This window comes from Rana temporaria, chromosome 9 (genome assembly GCF_905171775.1).
Source record: "Rana temporaria chromosome 9, aRanTem1.1, whole genome shotgun sequence".
Taxonomy (NCBI): domain Eukaryota; kingdom Metazoa; phylum Chordata; class Amphibia; order Anura; family Ranidae; genus Rana; species Rana temporaria.
The window spans coordinates 43,112,572-43,133,292 of NC_053497.1; the positions used below are offsets into that span (position 1 = coordinate 43,112,572).

The 20,721-nt window shown below is 42.0% G+C and overlaps 1 protein-coding gene across 2 annotated transcripts in view; it reads left to right on the forward strand.

Moving 5' to 3' along the window:
* Positions 1-20,227, forward strand: part of FAM98C (family with sequence similarity 98 member C) — a 22,835-nt gene extending 2,608 nt beyond the window's left edge. Inside the window, exons 2-8 of one of the 2 annotated variants that reach the window (XM_040323292.1) lie at positions 5,279-5,427; positions 7,209-7,343; positions 10,381-10,565; positions 13,398-13,469; positions 14,757-14,873; positions 18,049-18,216; positions 19,221-20,227. In XM_040323292.1, the coding sequence (XP_040179226.1) occupies positions 5,279-5,427; positions 7,209-7,343; positions 10,381-10,565; positions 13,398-13,469; positions 14,757-14,873; positions 18,049-18,216; positions 19,221-19,361 (967 nt within the window). In that variant the 3' untranslated portion in view covers positions 19,362-20,227. Of the gene's footprint in view, positions 1-5,278; positions 5,428-7,192; positions 7,344-10,380; positions 10,566-13,397; positions 13,470-14,756; positions 14,874-18,048; positions 18,217-19,220 lie in introns of those variants that run through there. The other variant, XM_040323293.1, reaches the window with a different exon arrangement.
* The last annotated feature ends 494 nt before the right edge of the window (positions 20,228-20,721 follow it).

The window sequence follows — 20,721 nt, forward strand, 5'->3', positions numbered from 1 at the left end:
TGATTTGATTTTTTTTTTTTTTTTTTTTTTTTTTTTTTATATAAATTAATAAAAATGTTACACTTACCTGCTCTGTGTAATGGTTTAGCACAGAGTAGCCCCGAACCTCCTCTTCTCGGGTCCCCCGCCCACACTCCTGACACAAACGGGGTGGCACTCTTGTGTTAAAGCGGTAGTTCACCCTCACTCACATGATTTTACCATCGAGACAGGCATTGTAGCGCGAGCTACAGTATGCCTGTCCCGATTTTTTTTTTAACCCCGGACTCGCCTTGTAATCGTACATTATAGATTTCGGCTCCCGCGGGGAATGGGCATGCCTATGGAGAGGGAGGATGATTGACGGCCGGCCCTGGCACTTCACTCTCCCCGAAGACAGCCGGAGTAGGTCTCGGCTCTTCACGGCGCCTGCGCACAGGCTATGCGCAGGCGCCGTGAAGAGCCAAGCCTATTTTGGCTATTTCCGGAGAAGCGTGACGCGCCAGAGCCGGCCGTCAATCATCCTCCGTCTCCATAGGCACGCCCATTCACCGAGGGGAGTCGGTATCTTCGATGTACGAGTAAACTGTGAGTACGGGGAAAAAAAAATCGGGACAGGCATACTGTAGCTCGCGCTACAATGCCTGATTTTATGGTAGAACAAAACACTTTTTTTTTTTTTTTTTTTGGGGGTTTATAGGGTGAACCCCCGCTTTAAGATGCGTTTTTATGACACACTTTTTTTTTTAACATGTTTGTGTTGCATTAGAATCTAATGCAACACAAACATGTTAAAAAAATTATTAGATAATGCTTTCCAGACTCCTCCTCCTCCTGTGTTAGGTTTTCTATTGTATGGATTCTTGTACTATTCTCTCAGCTACTAACACTTTCTAAAAAAGCATTTCAAACGCACTGTAATGTTTGTGACAGGTTTGCAGTGCGTTTACATTGATATCAATAGAGGCATTTGGGGAACGGTGAAGCCAGCCGAAACACAGGTCAGATCAATGTTAGCACAACGCAAACACGACCGTGTGAACAAAACTGGCTGCTGCGATTCACATAACTTTGACAGCCATTTGCGAGGCTTCAAAATACATACGAAACCCCTGCTTGTAGCACCAGGCCGTAAAGCAAACCTGAATAGAGAGAAATGCGAGTGGTGTCGTTACTGACCTCATTCTGGGCTTGACAAATTTACTTTGAATCTAGGAGCCAGCTAAAAAATGTTAGACATGTTTTTTTTTTTTTTTTCCCCCCTGACAAATCTAACAGGTGATACATGTAACATGTTCCTGAAGGTCAGCTTGTCCTCTAACCCTTAGACTACAGGAGAGTCGGGAAGCTCTCTACATGGCAGATAGAGAAAGGAGCTGTGTGTTAGTGGGCGTCCTGACACTCCTGTAGTCCAAGGGAGGGGGCGAGCACGACACTCCACACCAGGGAGAAAGCCTCGCATTACTGTGTGGAGTTACAGACAGAAGAACAGGAAGTGAGGATTTCTCAGAAGAAATAAGAACATTTAGAAGCAAAATAGAAGGCTGAAGTGAAGGAGGACTGCACTAAGGTAAAGGAAGCTATTTAGGAAAAAAAATTGTACCTTTACAACCCCTTTTAAACATGTCGGTACCCCATATTCCCCCCCACCATCACATAGAAGACTTTTGGTCTCTTATGTGATGATTTTTTTATTTAATTTTTTTGGTGACAGGTTCTCTTTACCCACTTCAATACAGGGCTTTTATACCCACCTCCATACCGGGCCTATTCTAGCACTTCTCTCCTACATGTACAAATCATCATTCTTTTGCTAGAAAATTACTCAGAACCCCCAAACATTATATATGTTTTTTTTTTTAGCAGACACCCTAGGGAATAAAATGATGGTCATTGCAACTTTTTATCTTGCACGGTATTTGCGTAATAATTTTTCAAACGCCTTTTTTATGGAAAAAAAATGATTTCATGAATTAAAAAATAACAAAACAGTAAAGTTAGCCCATTTTTTTTTTTTTTTTTTATTTTTTTTTATTTTTTTTTTGGTAAAATATAAAAGATGTTGCGCAGAGTAAATAGATACCTAACATGTCATGCTTTAAAATTGCGGACACCCATGGAATGGCGCCAAACTTTGTTACTTAAAAATTTCCATAGGCAACGCTTTGAAAATGTTTACAGGTTGCCAGTTTAGAGTTACAGAGGAGGTCTAGTGCTAGAATTGTTGCACATGCTCGAACGCACGTGGCGACACCTCACATGTGTGGTTTGAACGACGTTTACATACGTGGGTGGAACTTGCGTGTGCGTTCGCTTCTGAGCGCGAGCTACCGGGGACAGGGGCGTGTTTTTTTTTTTTTTTTTTTTTATATTATCGCTTTTATTCCTATTGCAAGGAATGTAAAAATCCCTTGTAATAGGAATGGTGTGTGACAGGTCCTCTTTAAGGAGAGATGCGGGGTCAATAAGACCCCCACATCTCTCCTCCAGGCTGGAAAGCATAAGATCGTGAAAAAAAATTCACTGATCGAATGCTTACTAGCCGCAATTGCAGCTTTGTTTACTTACGGGTACCCGGGCGTGACGTCATCACATCGTGCCCGGGCCTCCGAAGGTCATAGAGATGACTGGTGACCATCTGACAGGCATTGACTGGTAAACACCTGACAGGCATTTTAATCTTTCCCACTCCTCTTTAAACCAACTCAAGAAAAAAAAAAAAAAATGAAGTAAGATATAGACACTAAAATATAATTAAAACATTATAGTACAGTATATGTGGCTAGGACTACAATCCCCAGTTTCAGAGCATAGTCTATAACCATTATCAGCAGGAATCCACTGCGTTATGGTTGACCTGTTTACTCCATAATCTCTGCCCTATCTATGTAATAAAGCTATGACTCGGCTTCTAAAGCACACACTGTCTCGTGGTACCGGTAGGAGAGGAGCACCGATACAAACTCATAATAAAATCACTGCCATTACAAACCCTTTAGATGTGTTTTTGTTGTACATTAAACTTGACTATTCCCTGAATGCAACTGTATGCTATAGGAGGTGTGCTCTTATTTTTACTTTCATACCAATCATGCAATGTATAAGTAAATATATACTTGCACACCAAGAATCCCTGTACTCTATTAAAAGAAACCCGGTCACTACAGTAAAAAAAAAAATCTCATACACGAGCAGCCGTGTTTAATAATAATAATATTTCCAGCACGCAGTAAATAAGTCTTTGCTCATTTGAAGAGCTACAAAAGCCTCCGGTATCTGATGATTCTGAGTGTGTTTGATACTTTGTCCCCAATCATTACCTGTAGTGACATGGCTTATATTGGTCAGGGAACAAACAAAGCTCTTCTTCTTTTTTTTTTTTTTTTATTTTTTTTTTATTTTTTTTACCAATGTGTACCTGTTTTTGAAAAGGGGAGGTCACAGGTTTCTCTAGACCTTTTACACCATTTAGGGCAGCTTTTATCAGGGATATGCAATTAGCGGACCTACAGCTGTTGCTGTCCCATCATGCCTCTGGGTGTCATGCTTGTGGCTGTCAGTATTGCTATGCCTCATGGGAATTGTAGTTCTGCAACAGCTGGAGGTCCGCTAATTGCATATCCCTGTTTTAGATGGTGTTCCTCCCATAACCAATATAACTTTCTACACACTGTCTACCAATTTGGTGGTACCACTACACTACCACCATAATGCTAGAAGGTTGGTAGCACAGAGGCAGTGGAATTAATGTTTAAAACAGTAAAGCTCTTGGCTGGCCCAAAACAATATCTGAGCCCAGCATATTCAGAATGTCTACATTCTCGTTTTTGTCTAGGACAGTGGTTCTCAATCTGGGGGTTGAATGATGATTTGCCAGGGGTCACTGAATCCTGGGCTGTTCCTGAAGCCCGCACTGCCCTCCCAGCCTTTTTGCCCACTCAGCCTCTTTGCACCTGCCTATTCGGTTCACGGCATGACTGGGGGGCAGAGAATAGAGGTCAGCTGACTGGTGAGGAATGTGAAGTGGGAGGGGCTGGAGGAGACCCTATCTCCTGATTTGGGCAAAGGTGTCACTGCTACAATACACCACAAGGGGTTTTAATATTGTACAAGTGTAAAGGAACTCGGGGAGCTGTACATTTTCATGGGTTATGGGTGCAAATTACTTGTCTTGCCTTGGGTGCTGACAACCCACGCTACGAAAATAATTTTACTTTTAGGCGTCCCGACAACCTGGGAAATTTTATCATGGGGTCACAACACTAGAAAGGTTGAGAACCACTGGTCTAGGAGGATGTAATCCAAATGGTTCTCTTCAGTGCTGGAAAGTGAGTGGGTCCTCAACATCATTGTGTGAAATGCGGTACTGGCAGTGGCTGCTGGTCCTGCAGTTTATGTGATGTGAGCAAGTGGGGTAACATCACAACCAATCAGATGGCCATAAAGACACATTCTGGGGATTGCGATCATTACATCTGTAACTAGTAGGCAGGAAGACTGCATGATTAAAATAAGTAGTCCTCTGTATTGGCCCCTAGTTTAAACCTATTCTGCATATTTCTTTGCAGGGGCCCTGATATTTTGCCCAAAATGGCAGTGTCTCCTGTTGTCTCATCTCAGGAAGGCATTCTGACAGATCCCAACACTCTTTTGCCACCTCCCTACTGCAGCTATCCATCCTGGGTAAGCTGTGTGGTGTCACACCCTCCCTCACGAGAAACTGGTGATTGGGGCAGCACAGTGGCTAAGTGGTTAGAACTTCTGCTTAGCAGCACTAGGGTTGTCGGGTTGAACCCCCAACCACAGCACAAACTGCCTGGACTTTGCATGTACTCCCTGTGCCTGTGTGGGTTTCCTTTGGGTATTCCTCCCACACTCCAAAGATCTGCTGGTAGGTTAACTGGCTCCTGTCTAAATTGACCCTAGTATATAGTATGTATGAATGTGAGGTGGTGATCCGAGATTGTAAGCTCCTTGTGGGCAGGGACTGATGTGAATGTACTGTGTGTGTGTGTGTGTGTGTGTGTGTGTGTGTGTCACTGTGTAAATTTTTTACGGTGCTATACAAGTACCGTTTTTATAAGTAAAGTAAAAAAAAAAACATCTGCTCAGAGCTCACGTTCTGGTACATGACGGTCACATGCTCCCCCATACCTGGCGAAAGAGCACAGGTCAGAGAGTATATCTTGCTGGGGATAGACCTTGAAGATGGAATTATCACTGACAATGAGCATTATATTTTTTTTTTTTTTTATGCTGCAATTTCTAAACAATTTCCCTACATCTTTTTTTATTTTAGATACTCTGGGCCTTTGTCTGAGGAAGGTGCTCTGCTGGATTCCTGTGAGTTAGGAGCTGCATGTCAGCGGTTCACCGCACTGTGTGTGTGGCTGGTGTCTGAGCTGAAATCCGTGTCTTATCTGGTGGAAAATGTCAGCCCTACTGAAGGTGAGAGCCAGCTACATATATCAATAATGTCGCTGACAACTTTGTGTCACCGCCCAACTAGCAGCTAACGTATAAAAATGGGCAAAACTTTTTTTTTTTTTTTTTTAGTTTTGATTTGCGTAGGGAAGGATTATAACTGCTGTCAGAGTTCATGAGTGGATGTATGCTGAATTCCCTAAAGTTTTTATTTTTATCACTAAATAGGGGAGGTTGTTTGGGTGTACGGTGCTTAGATACTAGGCATTCGAGGGCTCACACTACACACTCAAGGGCTTCCCCAAATCCCATGAATTGTGACTGGATAAAGGTTACCTGGACCTGAAGCTCCACAATAATGATCTTAAAGCCCAAAATCCAGATACAAGTCCTTCTCCCCTATATACCCCCCCCCCCCCTTTTTTTTTTTTTTTTTTTTTCTTATATGTAAAATTAGATAAAAAACATTCAAACAACCAATGTGCTTCAGTGACACAAGGCCCGATTTATGCTGGCAGTGTCAAACCTGTGTTTGTTGTATTTGAAAGACATTTCTAAATGCATACAAATGTATGTAATTTTTCTTCAATGGTGCCATTTTTTTTCTTTTACTATATTATGTTTTTATTATTGTTTGCCTATCAAAAAAACAACAACAATGTACATCTCATAAGTATATTAAATACACAACCAAAATGTATAGTGAAAATAAACCCCCTGTTTCCATTCATTTTAACTCTTTACTCCCCCACGCTTACCCGCTGGGAAATGGTGCCATTTACCTGTGTGCTGGTCCATTTACCTGTGTTTAGAGTAATTTGAATTCTGTGCATTCAGGATCCGATTAGAAATTCTAAACATTGCGAAACCTGCTTTTAGGCTCATCTTGATGTTTTCATTTAACCCTAAATAGTTCATTTGGACCACGCTGGTCCAGATTAAGTGGAGTTTTTTTTTTTTTTTTTTCTCCTAACCGTTGTAGTGGTTGTGTGTGTGCTGTATAAACTTTGTGTAGCCTGAGCTACATACAATATACAGTGCTGCGTTCTGGCAGTAGGATGAGAACTTCACGTCCCAGAACAAAAGTTTAAATTGGGCTGAACACTGCTCATCCTCTCAGAGTATGCTATGAATAAATACAAGGCTTTCTCTAATTGGCTGAGGTGGCGTTCTTGATGTCATTAGCTCGCCTCTCTGGCTCAGGAAGTGGGCTATTCATTCATGGAATGCAAAGCTTCCTCTGAATGGCTTAGAAGGGATCAGCCCGACTTGATTTTGTTCCAGAAAAGGATGTTCTTCTTTCACTTCTGGAACACAGAGCTGTATACCGTATGTAGCTCAGGCCACATACAGTTTATACAGAGCACACAGCTGCTGCAACTGTTAGCAAGGTAAATAGTTTGTTTGAACCAGCTTGGTTAAATAAACTAAAGTTAAATGAATCGTGGAGATCAGCTTTAAAGCAGGAACTTCAAAAACGAAAAGGTGATCTGGGAACTGGGACGCATAAGCTTTACTTACCATTTTACTTCTCCTGCATTTAGGGCTGCCAAACCTGACAAAAATGATAAAGGTGATGTGAAGTTAAAAAAAATTAAACTGCATATATTTAACCACAGTTACAACATTAGGTAATGGCATTATGTTTTTTGAAGAAATTTAACTAAAGTGCATTTATTTTATTTAAAGCGTGGAGTTCTATATACACAAATCTTGTGTATGGGATTATTAGCTCAGGAATGGACAGAGGCATTCACAGGGTTTTCTTTTTTTCTTCTCTCTAATACAGTCCATTACCTCCCCAGGCCCGGCCGATGCAGAGACATTTCAGCTGGAAATGAGCGGTGTGATGAACGAGCTCCACTGTCCATACTCTTCTCTGATCACTGGAAATGTTACCTCCAGACTTCACAGCCCTTCAAATTGCCTGCAACTTCTTGGTAAGAATGGCTATTGTTTAGAATTTATTTGTAATTTTAAACGTTTCTTTGCTTTTAAAAGTACATACACCCTTGGCATAAAAAGCTGGTTCTGCCCTCTTATACAAAATGTCCTACAAAAAGTCGTTTTTTTTTTTTAATTGCCCACCAGTCTGACTTTGTTTCAGTGGAAAAATGTTTTTAATGGGATGCAAATCGGGCCTCTGACTAGGACAGTCCAAAACCGTCCATTTCTTAATTTTAACCATTTCCTTGGTTGATTTGACAATGCGCTTTTGCATGATTATCGTGTTTTGAAAGATCCTTTTCCACTTCAGGTTTTGAACAGATGGCTTCACATCTTCCACTTTGATATGATGCAGAATTCACCCACAGTCTAATCTCTTTGCCTATATGTTCAATAGTTGAATTGGCACCCCCACACATCTTAAACCGTAGGGAATTTGCTGGTGGGGGAACCACAGGAAAATGGCATGGTACGAAAGCGCCATGGGATTTCCCATCCCCTGCATTTCCAAAATGGTGCATGTATCCTTTGGGCACAGCAGCCCATCCAAATGAATAGGCTGCCGTGTCTACGCAAACGCCGGTCAGACACCCGCAATAGTGTGAACCAGCCCAGAAACCAACTGTTGTAAGAGTTGTCTGCAGACCCAGCAAATATTAATAATAATAATTTAATCTATATGTGCACTCCACTGAAACTGTTGGAGTTCAGATTGTGCCCCATTAGCATTTCCCTGTCCACAACAGCCAGGAAAAGTTACAAAATCCTCGTCACTTCCAGGTCATACTAGCAAGGGGAGATCAACAAACGGAGGTTCGCAGGCGTTCCTTCCCTCTATCTGGCAACACCACCCTGTGAGTCCCTGCATTCCTAGTGGTGGGAAGTAGGGGGTTTCCTATGGTTCTGTGGTCCATGGACGCGCTTACGTTTTATCTGAAAATTGAGATTTGGCTTGTAACATTTGCATGCATTCGCAGCCAGGATTATATATGTAAAACCTCTTGCTGCTGATGAAATATAAGATATGTCAGTGGCAGCAAAAGGGTTCCACCTGCATACTCCCAAGGTGGGTTCTAATCGTTCACCCCTAATCTGGAACATCTGATTTCAAGATTTCTTTGATTTTGAAGGTGGTAAATTTAGGGGGTACTTTTTTTTTTTTTTCTTTTTTTTTTTAACAGTAATCTGATTTTTTGCATCTGAAATGTGAAGGCAATTCCACTGCACTGTTGTACAATTATCAGCGGTCATATGTCCCCATTTTTATGATTTTCTCTATATTCACGTTCTGGTGCCGACTGTAAAATGTTGCATTACTGGTTCAATTACTTTTGTAAAAATGGGTTGTTCTAATTTTACCCTATGCTATTCCCCGCCAAAAAAATGTTGACTATACGTACTTTAAGAAAATATGAATTCAAACAGTTTTGTGTGGGTTGCAGTAAACTTTTATATGATAAAGGTAAGTTCACTTAAAAAATTAATACAAAAATGCATAAGCGGTTTATTAATGTAAGAAACTCTATCCAGCTTAAAGATATATGGTTATATGATTTACTTGAAGATTTATTTTTATAAGTCTGTCCAATAAACCTTCCCTGTCCTGCCATTGAAGTTGGACATGGTGACCGTTGAGTCTAACATAACAGGAATAAACACTATCCCCCTTGCTCTGAATTCAGCACATGTGCAGTGTGCCCTCCCTTCCCCTGTTGCGGCTCGGCTCAGCGTTGCTGCAGTAGGGGGAGGTAAAGTGCACGGCACATGCACAGGTTTTAAAAGAAGAAGCACTTTTCTCGTGATTGTGGGAGCGTGCCTAATGTACAGTGTGTCCCAGATCCTGGGCAGGACAAGGCGATCACTCTCAATGCTAGTTTGTTAGCCAGGCTGTGGGCAAGTCCAGCAGGACCTACAGTTATGGCATTTTAAGGAGCAATTTTAAAAGTTAAAAGTACTGGGGCTGCTTGACTGCATAGTACATTTTATTACAAATGTGAACTTAGCCTTGTTTTCCACTTTAAAGGTTAACTGTATACCTATTCTTAAACCTCCTCCTCTATAGATGGGCTATAGGTGATGTCGTAGCTCCAAGAATTCCACAGCTGTTGTCGATTGCTCCCTTACACAGCTGCTGGATTGCAGGATAAGGAAGGGAACTTTTTAAAAAATTGTACAGTAAAACCTTGGTTTGAGAGCGTTTTGCAAGCAAAGCAAAATTTTTAAAGAAATTTTGTCTTGATATACAAGCAATGTCTTGATATAAGAGTAGCGTTATGTCACAACCGAGTATAAAATAGAAGAGGCGGCTCCAAGTGTAGCAATATGGTTGCATTTAATGAAGGTACAACATTTCGAAACTCGCATGGTTGATGAGCAAAAGAGGCACGTCTAAGTATGCAGGGATCTGGGGTAAAGCGATACACATAGACCGTCCTTTGCACCACCATTGATGTCGGCCCTTTCACGATCGGTTCAAGCCTCGCCTTTTAGATCGCTCTACTGCAGGGTAGTCTTCCTGGTCACGATTGCAGACTGACAGCGGTGAAAGCCGGCGGTGACAAGGACTCGCTTTTCCCCGGATCCCTGCATACTTGGATGTGCCTCCTTTAATCATCAACCATGTGAGTTACTAAATGTTGTACCTTCATTGCATGTAACCATATTGCTACATTTGGAGGCTCCTATCTTCTCTTTTATACTCTGTTGCTCCTGCTTGCTTCTAATCCCCTTGTGGAGGCTTCCATTGGTGGATGGACATTTTATGGTTACACAACTTATCACATTGCTATATTAAATGGAATATAAACTGAAGGACTTATGAATAAATGGTTGTGGAACGAATCGTTTGAGTTTCGATTATTTCTTATGGGGAAATTTGCTTTGATATACAAGTGCTTTGGATTACAAGCATGTTTCCAGAACGAATTATGCTCGCAATCAAAGGTTTTACTGTAGTTGGCCTTTACTAACACTTTTTAAAGTATTTTTATAAATGTAAACTCCCTGGTTTAAGTGGCTGTTTTTCATCAGTTTTCTTAAGCACAGAGCTTGAAGCAGCAAGAATCCTAGGTCTCCACAGCATTCCCAGTTCTGAGCCTACAGATCAACAACAAGACATCCTATACGAGTTAGAGCTGATCAGAAAAGCTTTAGAGTTACCTGAGATTTCTTCAGAGGTTCCAGTTACTCCTTTAATTAAGCAGTTGGAGGACAAGGTACTTGTATAATGCGTAAAACATATAACCTTTGTAAGAACCAAGCAAATGATTCCTTTATTGCTCCAGGACCAATTGGAGTATAGAACCGCTTATTCAATTTGCATGCAGCCGTTTCAGATTTATTAGACCTTTGTGCAAGAGCTGGAATTCCTTGCTTCCAGTAGGACTTGGGGGGGGGGGGGGGGGGGGGAATGACCAGACTATTTGGACAGTTCGGATATGGTGGCTTGATGAATAATTTGTAATGGGAAACATGAAAATAATTTATTTTCTGCTCCACCAGCCAGCTGTACATCCAAAATCTTCGGCAAATATCAGGGGCCAGTGCAACTTGTTAGGACCAATTCGAATATTAGATATGGAATGGGCCATCCTTCTAAAGTGATGGACAGATTACACTTCTGAACGAGTGTAAAAAGGAAATCTCTGCAACAAATTTTTTACCTTCTCACCTGTAATGAGAAATGTCAGCAAGCATCTGCTTAGTTGCTATGAAGCGCACTAGAGATTTTATTTAAAATAGTAAAAAGTATTTAAAAAAAAAGTGTAATGTATACAAATGGGTTGTCCTTCAAGGAAATGGTCAGGTGTTCGGTTATTTAAACCGGTGTGGGTGTGTTGTGTGGGGTTTTTTTTTTTTTTTTTTTTTGCAACCTGCAAGGCAGTGTCATAATGTGCTAGTATGCATCGCAGCGACGTGATGTGCTTCCATCTTCACCCTGTCTTTTTTCAGGGTTTTTGAACTCCAGCTGTGTGAGTGGGTGGAGCCGTGATGACTTCACACCCACTCATGTGTGCAGGAGCCGCCATTTACGGCACAGAACTCTAAAGGAATGGCCTGGGTGGCTGTTCCTTCAGAGCGCATGTGCCGGTGACTTCATTAGCTGCATCTACAATAAATATTTAGGGCTTAGGAGACATTTACAGTACCTAATAGGAAGCCTTTTATTATAGGCTTTAAGGGGTTGTAAAGGTTTTTATTTTCTAAAGTTTCCTTTTAAGCTAGTGCATTGTTGGTTCACTTACCTTTTCCTTCGATTTCCCTTCTAAATGTTTTTTTCTTTGTCTGAATTTCTCACTTCCTGTTTCTCCTCGGTAAGTTTGCCCCCATCATCCGAGCTGTTCTGGCTGGGGGTTAGTCAGCCAGAACAGCTTACTGAGGAGGAACAGGAAGTGAGAAATACAGACAAAGAAAACCAAGAAAAAAAACATCTAGAAAAAAGGTAAGTGAACCAACAATGCACTAGCTTAAAGGAACCCATTTAGAAAATAAACAAACAAACCTTTACAACCCCTTTACTATAGGTAAAAATGATCTCCCTTTAACTGTAATTGGAAAACCTTGATTGCTGCAATATAGTTGCTGTGTGCAACAAAATAATATCTTTCGTTCATTTCTCAGAAAGGTACATTTTTATTGATGTAGCGAAAATAAAAATAATATATATATTCCTACATACTCTCCTCGCTCAACGACAAGGTTTTGTTCCAGCAAACAGGTTGTTAAGTGTGTGTGTGTGTGTGTGTGTGTGTGTGTGTTTTTTATTATTAAACATTCTATAGTTCCTTCTGATGTATCAGAGTAAGCACCGCAGTGCATATCATTTATAAGAATATGTGGTATAATAGTTTACTTCAGAGCGCCGTACAGCACTCAGCTGACTGCCTTCTGGTCTCCTCTCCCGATGTGATAGCTGCAGGGGGAGGTGCTGGGGAAACCCCCGCTGACGTCAGCTGAGAAGAGGAGGGGAGGAGACCAGCGGGCAGTTATGTGAGCGAACAGCACTCTGAAGTAAGCTATTGTATATTTTTATAAATTGCATGCACTGCGGAGCTTACTGTGATATATCAGAAATCTTGGGAGGGATTTTAAGTGCAGGAAGAGAGGATTGGGGAGCTAAAACTCTGAGGGAGGGGGAGACACAGAAGAACAGGCTGTGAATAACTGAGACCCATACGCTGACTCCGGTGTCAGGGCTCGGCAGCCCTGATACATGGGAGTCGGCGCAGAGAGGGGAGGGTAGAAACTGACAGGATCAGTCGGGTATTTCAGGTGTTGCAGGGGGCCAAATGACACAGAACAAGCACTGTGCTGTATAACATGTGTTAAGGAAACAGGATTTAATTTAATTTTTATTTTTTGGGGGTTAACAAACAGTGATTGGTCCTTTTTAAATGAAGAGCCACAAGTAATGAATATTTTAAGCATTCTTAACTACTGTATTCTGTACAATACAATGATGTACAGTGTGCAAAAAGTAAGGCCCGGTACACACGATAGAATCCATCCGCAGATAAATCCCAGCAAATGGGTTTCTGCGGATAGATCCTATGGTGTGTACACGCCAGCGGATCTGTTTCCGCGGAGAAATCTCCTCTGGGATGGATTCCAGCAGATCGGATATTTGCTGTGATGCACAACAAATCCATCTGCTGGAATCCATTCCAACGGATGGATCCGCTCGTCTGTACAGACTTACCGGATCCATTCGTCCAAAGGGATTCCCTGCACGCGTCGTAATGATTTGACGCATGCGTGGAATTCCTTATATGACAGCGTCGCGCCTGTCGCCGCGTCATAATCGCGGCGATGGCGCGACACGTCATCGCCAGAGGATTTCCGCGCGGATTTCAATGCGATGGTGTGTACACTCCATCGCATCGAAATCTGCGGAAATCTTTGAGAGGATTTATCCGTGGAAACGGTCCGCTGGTCCGTATCCGCGGATAAATTATCTCGTGTGTATGGGGCCTAAGAGTTTGTTGTAAGTCTAAGCGATCGTTAAACAAGGAGTGTCTATATCTAATTTTTTTTTTTCTCCTTTTTAGATAACTGCTCTGTGTACAGTTGTACCCATGTCTCCTCCTTTGTTGAAAACAGAGTTACGACCAGAGCAGTGGGTAAGGAAGAAGCAAATCGTACATTTCTATAATGACCTTTTCAGCTCTAGTATTAAAGTAATTGTAAAGGGAAAAAAAATTCTAAAAAACAAATGTCATACTTGCCTGCTCTGTGCAGTGGTTTTGCACCCAGCAGCACTGATCCGTCTTTTTTTTTTTTTTTGGGTCCCCCACCAGCGCTCTGGCCCCCATAGCCAGCCACTTGCTGTTGGGACACTCGTGAGTGCTCACTCCTGAGCTGGCTGTCTGTGTCCATAAAACACAGAGCAGCTTGGCCCCAATCACTGACTGTGATTGACGGCAGTGGGAGCCAGTGGCTCCTGCATCTCAGCCAATCAGGAGGGAGAGACCTGGGAAAACCTTGTGTTCGTGCACATCACTGGATTGAGATCAGGCTTGGGTAAGTATTGGGGGGGGGGGGCTGAGGGGCGAGCTGTACACTGACGTTTTAATTTTTTACAACCACTTTAATATTTTGATGAACTGAACAAAATTAAAGCCAGGGATATCCCTCTCTGCCTGACCCGTTTCAACAAAAGTTGATTTAACAATCCCACTTTTATTGAAGGAGTCTGGTGGAAATTGTTGACCGAGCACCACTTGCATTCTCTCAGATGCAGCCACTGTTCGGGTATTCTTGACAGCCTCTGCATCTGAATACAATGGTACAGCAGGGAAAATTTGTCCATCTGCCCTGTTTAGCACGGGTTGAGGAATCTGTTAGATTTATTTTTGTTCAACCCTTGGGATTAATGGGGGGGGGGAACAAATCTGTGTATGGCCAGTTTCTCTGAGGCTACCTTCCCTGGTGCATTATTGGCTGAAATAAGAGATTTTAATGACGCTAACTGTTCCAGTCAGTGTAAGCTGCAAAGATGTAAATGGGGCTGCGCTGTAGGGTTTGTAGGGTTTATATTAACCTATTATGGGTGCATCTGTTGTGTGCATGGCCTTTCCCCAGACACAGTGCAGTGTCTGTGGATGGTGCTTTTCTTGTCTACTTCAGTTACACCGCTTTGTGTAACATTTTATATCCATTGCATTAAGGCCCTCATTGACACGGTATGCAGTTTCCACATTTATCTGCAATTGTATGCAACTGAGAACTGTTTTCTCTCCAAACCAACCACTGTGCACGGGCTATTTTAGTGTGTTTTGTTTTATTTTGTTTTTTTGCATAATAAATAAGTTGCCATATTTCCTGCATGGTGCATACTTTTCTCCTGTTTAAAGATGCATGGGTTTGAGTAACACAATTCTATTTTTTTTTTTTTTTTCCCCCCACAGGCAATTCTGCAAGAATTACACTGGGCTATGCTCAAAGAGTATGAGTGTAGAATGAGGATGCTGATCACAAGATTTGATGTCACTGTGCAATCGTTTCACTGGTCTGAAAGAGCAAAGGTCAGAGGTGGTCATGTTAAATAACATCTGTTGAACTACAAATGAAAATAATGCTGCTCCCTGCTGCCTTCTTTATGAAGCAGTGTTGGGTTGTTCAGGATTTTTTTCCCTCTGAAATCTGCTGGAAAACCAGCATTTTGGAGTGTTGATCGCTTTGGTCACTGCAGTGCTCTCTGGTTCCTTGTACGGACCGCCTAGGTTTTAGTTTCCCAGCAGACTTCAGGGGACAATTTCTGATCAATGAAATGGCAAACTAATACATAAAAATATTATTTTCCCTCTTTAACCCCCTCGCTGGCATAGCGTTTTTTTGCCTTCTTTTTTTTTTTTGCACACATTTTAAAAGAATTTTAGGCCTGAAGATTACATTAAAAAAACAAAACATTATATATTTTTCTGAAAGTTGACACCCTTAGAGGAATGTGTGTGTGTGTGTGTGTGTGTGTGTGTGTGTGTGTATATGTATATATATAAATTTATATATTATCTCATTTTTTTTATGTCACTTGATATTACTACAAAAGTCTAAAACAAAATTTCAGTAAAAAAAAAAAACCCAGTGAAATATAAAAGATGAGGTTCCACCGAGTAAACAGATGCTCGACATATCAAACCTTAAATTTGCTGTCGCCCGTGAAATGGTGACAAACTTCAGCACCCTATATTTTCTATAGGCAATGCTTCAAAGGCCCCCTATAGGTAACTGGTTTAGTTTTACAGGGTGGTCTTGTGCTAGAATTATTGCTCTCATTCCAGTGTGCACACGATATGTAATGTGTACCACAATCAACGTTTTCACATGTAGACGCCCTCAACGCGTGCATTTACATTCATATGTGGGTGGTCTTCATTTTATTTTTTATGGGGGGATTTTATGTGATTGTGGCTGTGTGGCAGCACAGCCGCCCGAATGCTTTCACCTGACAGGCAGGCAAAACTAGTCGCCAGTATTGCCTTTGGTCTCCCTGTGTCTGAACTTGCCCCCGTCTCTGTGTGAAGGCAGGGCTCTGCTTCCTCATGTCAGAGCCTACAGCAAGAAGAACAGTGAGCTGCACAGTAGTGACATCACCAAATCTCCTCAGACTAGCAATTACAGGTAGCAGTGTCTTAGATTTCACACTGCAGGTAGTAGGATATGATGCTGTAGGCTCAGGAATGGCTCGGCACGTCTCATACCAGGAAGTGCACTGAAATTTTTCAGGAGAAATTCAAGCAAAAGGCACATTTCTCGGGGTATAAAAAAAACAAAAAACAATACACCCGCGCCAGATGATAAAAAATGGGTGGCAGCTGCTGTTCCAAATCTATGAAGTGAATTGCTAAAACGTTTACAAACCGGGATGTGCAAAACAGCGCTTGCTAGTAACCCATAAAGTATACAATGTGAACTATGTTAATACTAGCGCAAACAAAATTGGTGTGGAAAAAAAACTATATAGTAGAACAGTCCTTGATACATATGTGAACATGAAATATTTGCAAAATTTCGCAAAAATCTTTCAAATACTCATATAAAAAGACAATCTTCCTGTACGGATCATACTGTGACAATTTAGTGTGAATGTACACTCGCCAGATGTTGTAGATCCCCCTGACTTGTGACAAGAGGGATCATAAAGGGCTTGTGGGGTCTCCCTCCTTAAAATGGGATGTCGCCAGCGGTATAGGTAGGAAAAAACCGAGGATGAATGCCTCTACAGTGTAAAACCGTATAGGTAGTTTTATTAAAAGCCTCAATGGGCTGTAGTGTATATAACGGGTAAAAAACAGTCTCTACCCGCCAATGCGAACAAACGGTGAGGATTGTGGAAGCTGTATGACCCACACCAGAGCCAGCGTGTGCTCCACAAAGACCTAATGTAGCGCAACATGCGTTTCATCATGAAGCGTGTAGTCATTGGAAGCTGGAGATCACGCCGCGCAAACACTATAAATATCCTGCCCACCATATAAGCCCACCCCAACCTTACATAGCAGATCACTTTATGCAAAACATGTGGCAAAACGTCTTTGTTCATGACCGTATTGTGATATAAAATATTAACTAAATTTGCATTGTAATATTGTGGAACCAACACCTACACTAATGGGCACTAAACATAAGTTTAACAAAATTGGCAAATAGGTCATATTATTATATTTTTATTTTTTATTTTTATTTTTTTAATTGGCTTTTTAATAGGGTATTCCTTAAAGGTAACATTGGACTGGAAAGAAGTGGTTTTCCTCTTTCTGTTCCTGACTGTTCTACAGGGTTCAGACCCCTTTCACACTGGGTCGGTTTGCAGATGCTAGAACGCTAAAAATAGCGCCTGCAAACCGACCTGAAACAGCCGCTGCTGTCTCTCCAGTGTGAAAGCACTGAGGGCTTTCACACTGGATCCCGTGAGCTAGCGGGATGATAAAAAAAAGTCCTGATGGCAGAATCTTTGGAGCAGTGTGTATACCGCTCCTGCCCATTGAAACCAATGGGGCACCGTAGCTATACCGCCGGCAAGGCGCCTCGGCAGTAAAGCGGCGCTATTCAGCCACTAGCGGGGCGGTTTTACCCCCCGCTAGCGTCCGAATAGCGCCGACCCCTGCCCCAGTGTGAAAGGGGCCTTACAGCTGTCACAGGTGTAAAACCCTTTATAGTCCAGAAAGGTCACCAACTGCTTTGGAGGGTCCGGTACATTATGCACCAATTTATCTCTCAAATTTGGTGCCCTGGGGTACACAAATCTAGGCTTTCTCAGGGTGGTGCTTGGGCACTATTAATACTTCTTGGTGTTCCCTATAACCTAGCACATCTTCACTTTTTGAGTTAAGGTCAACTTTATGGGTTTTATGTTTAGTATCTTGGTGCTGCCTTCTTTCTGTGTCTTCTTGCAATGAAATAAGCAGGCTACAAGTTTTGTAATAACCTACTGCAGCATGATACTGCTTGGTTGCTAATGCTATGGGGGTTATTTACTAAAGAGTGCACTGGAAATGCAGTCGCTGTAAATCTAAGGGTGTCATGCAAGGACCATTAAAAGCAGCATTTTTGCTTGAACATGATTTGGATTATAGAAATCGTCAGAGCTTCACCCTCATTTTAGATATCCTCCTCAGATCTACAGCGACTGCACTTGCAGTGCACAGTGGGTTTGCCTTTAGTAATTCGAGCCCTATGTCTGTCTCTTTCTTGACCCAGGTACAAGGACCCTCTATGAATGATGTCTTCTGGCCTATCAGAAAGGCTCTTGTCACAGAATCTCCTATCACGATGGCCCACCTACTGGCAGCACGTGAAGATTATTCTCGCATTGTCCATACTTGCAATGCTGCTTTCTGCCAAAAGACCCGCAGTTCCATCCAGAAGGTAACCTAAGGCTGATGAATTTCTAAGCATGGTAATGTTTTTGTGCAAATCCACTTTAACAGGTTAGCTCCACCAGCAGATTTCCATGTAATTGGCTAATGTAAAATTAGTGCAGCAAACACACTTTTTTGTGGCTGAATTCTCTGGTTTTTGGAATGTAGATTGTATGGAGGGGGGGGGGTTAATATTTGGCTTTATACTACTGTGGCAGCCTGCTTTCTGTGTGGGAACTGCAGTCTCTCTCTCTCTGCTGGCTCAGACCCATAGCAAATGTAAACCTTGCTGATTGTAGATCTATAGCAGTGGTTCTCAACCTTCTATTGCCGTGACCCCTTAATAAAATTTCCCAAGTTGTGGGGACCCCTAACAGTAAAATTAGTTTCATAGCGTGGGTTGAAAGCACCCAAGGCAAGACAAGTAATTTGCGCCCCTAACCCACGGACATTTAGCGCTCACTGAGTGCCTTCCACTCATACAGTATTTAAACCCCTTATGGTACATTTTAGGATGTACCACTCTTTCTAAAGAGAACAAAGGTTCTCCTTCCTTTCTCTTTTATCTCTCTCTATCCTAATTCCTTGTTCTTTTCCCCCCATCTTTCCCTCTAACTGTCTTTCTTGCTCTCTATTTTTTTTTCCTTTCGCTCCCTTTTTCTTCCTCCCCCTCTTATCATCTCCCTTCCTGGGAGAACAGTGCGGGCTTCAGGAACAGCCCAGGATTTGGTGACCCCTGGCAAATCATCATTGGACCCCCAGGTTGAGAACCACTGATCTTTAGCTTTCAGTTAAGCAGTGGGTGTATCTTGATGCAACAAGAGACTGATGTTCTCATATAGTAGTGGCCCCTAGCTGTTTAGGGTCTCTGGAGCTGCTTTACAAACAAAACTAATAGTAATGCTTTTAAATACTTAGATTTTAATTGACCCTAAATGTATTTGCATCATTTCCAAAAATTCTTCCTTTTTTTTTTAAATAGTTTTATTTATTTTTTTGCTTTGATTACAGGTGCTTATGACAGGCGATGTGCCTGATCGAGGAGGAAGACCCAATGAAATTGAGCCTCCTATGCCATCTTGGGGAGACAGAAAGGAGGGAGGTGGTGGGCGTCAGAAGTGGGGCAAGAAAAACAAGCGAAGAAAGAACTGAGTGGCAGATAAACTTACATCTGGCTTCTTATTGGTGGCCTGTTGTCTGCCAACATTCTATTCGGGGAAAAAAATTGTTTGCACTTTTTAATAACAGAGCCAGGTAGTGGCTTTTTTCATGGTTTCTACCTGCTAAGCAGGTAATATCTATGAAAGCAGTTCCAGATGTGGAATCTATTACAGTTATCAAAACAGAGGATTTTTTTGGGTTCAACTAGCAACTAGATTTAACATAATAAATAAAATATAAATATATATTGGAGAGAGAAAGAGAGAGCGCGCCAGAGACCCCCCTTTCTTAATGCCTATAGAGCCCTAACTAACAAGTGTTCCTTTGGCGTCGCCCCATGGTATAATGAACACTGGTGGTAATGTCTGTTGGTGGTGTTTCTACAAACCTCATTCTTTTTAGTTCTTCCCCAGAGCAGGCCAGTTGACTTAACAGCACAAATTCACAGACCAACAGCAGGAAATAAGCACTGGGGCTTGAATTTAATTGAATCCGGTGAGTGAAAAATCTGGTGCAGCTGTGCATGGAAACCAATCGGCTTCCAGTTTGTTTATTTTTAAAGCTTGGTTGAACAAGCTAAAATCACACCCCATTCACACTGGTCCTGGCTTTGAAATCGTGCAATTTCACTTAAACTCACAATTTCAAAGCTGCATGTCAGTGCGACTTCATGCACACATGCCGATACATGTCGCACCTGAAATTGGCAAAGATTGTGTGGGAACTTTATTTTTTTTAAATGGTGCAGCACTGCAAAGTCGGTGACGCGCTGATTTAAGCATTTCCATTGCTGACAATGGGGTGCGACTTGTCATGCATTTTGGACCTGTTAAGTCACAGGTGTGAACGGGGGCTTAGAAGCTGATTGGCTACCATGCACAGCTGCACCATATTTTGCACCCTCCAGTTTTAGTAAATCAACCCCTGTGTGTAGCCTACAATAAGACTGCATTCACACCTGAGCGTGGTGGTTTCCGCGATTTTTGCTGCGATTTTGGACAGGTCTTAAGGTTCACCAATGTTAAAAGCAGAAAAATGCCCACATCTGCCTAAAAAAAAAAAAGGCCCAGAACTTGTTTGAGCTTCAGGCGTTTTGGAACTTCTGGCTTCAGGCATTTGGAGTGGAGATGTGAACCATCTCCATAGAGAATAATAGATTTTCTTTTTCCCTCCAGCGTTTTGTAGCTTCAGGCTTCAAGCTACAAAACGCTCAGGTGTGAATGGGGTCTTGGAGCTCAGATTTAGCAGGTACATCTATACATTGTGTACAACTTGGGAACTGATCAGCCACTAATTTTGTTTACTGAAGGCTTTTTGGCTGCTAGAGAATTGTTTTTAAATCAAAGAAGAT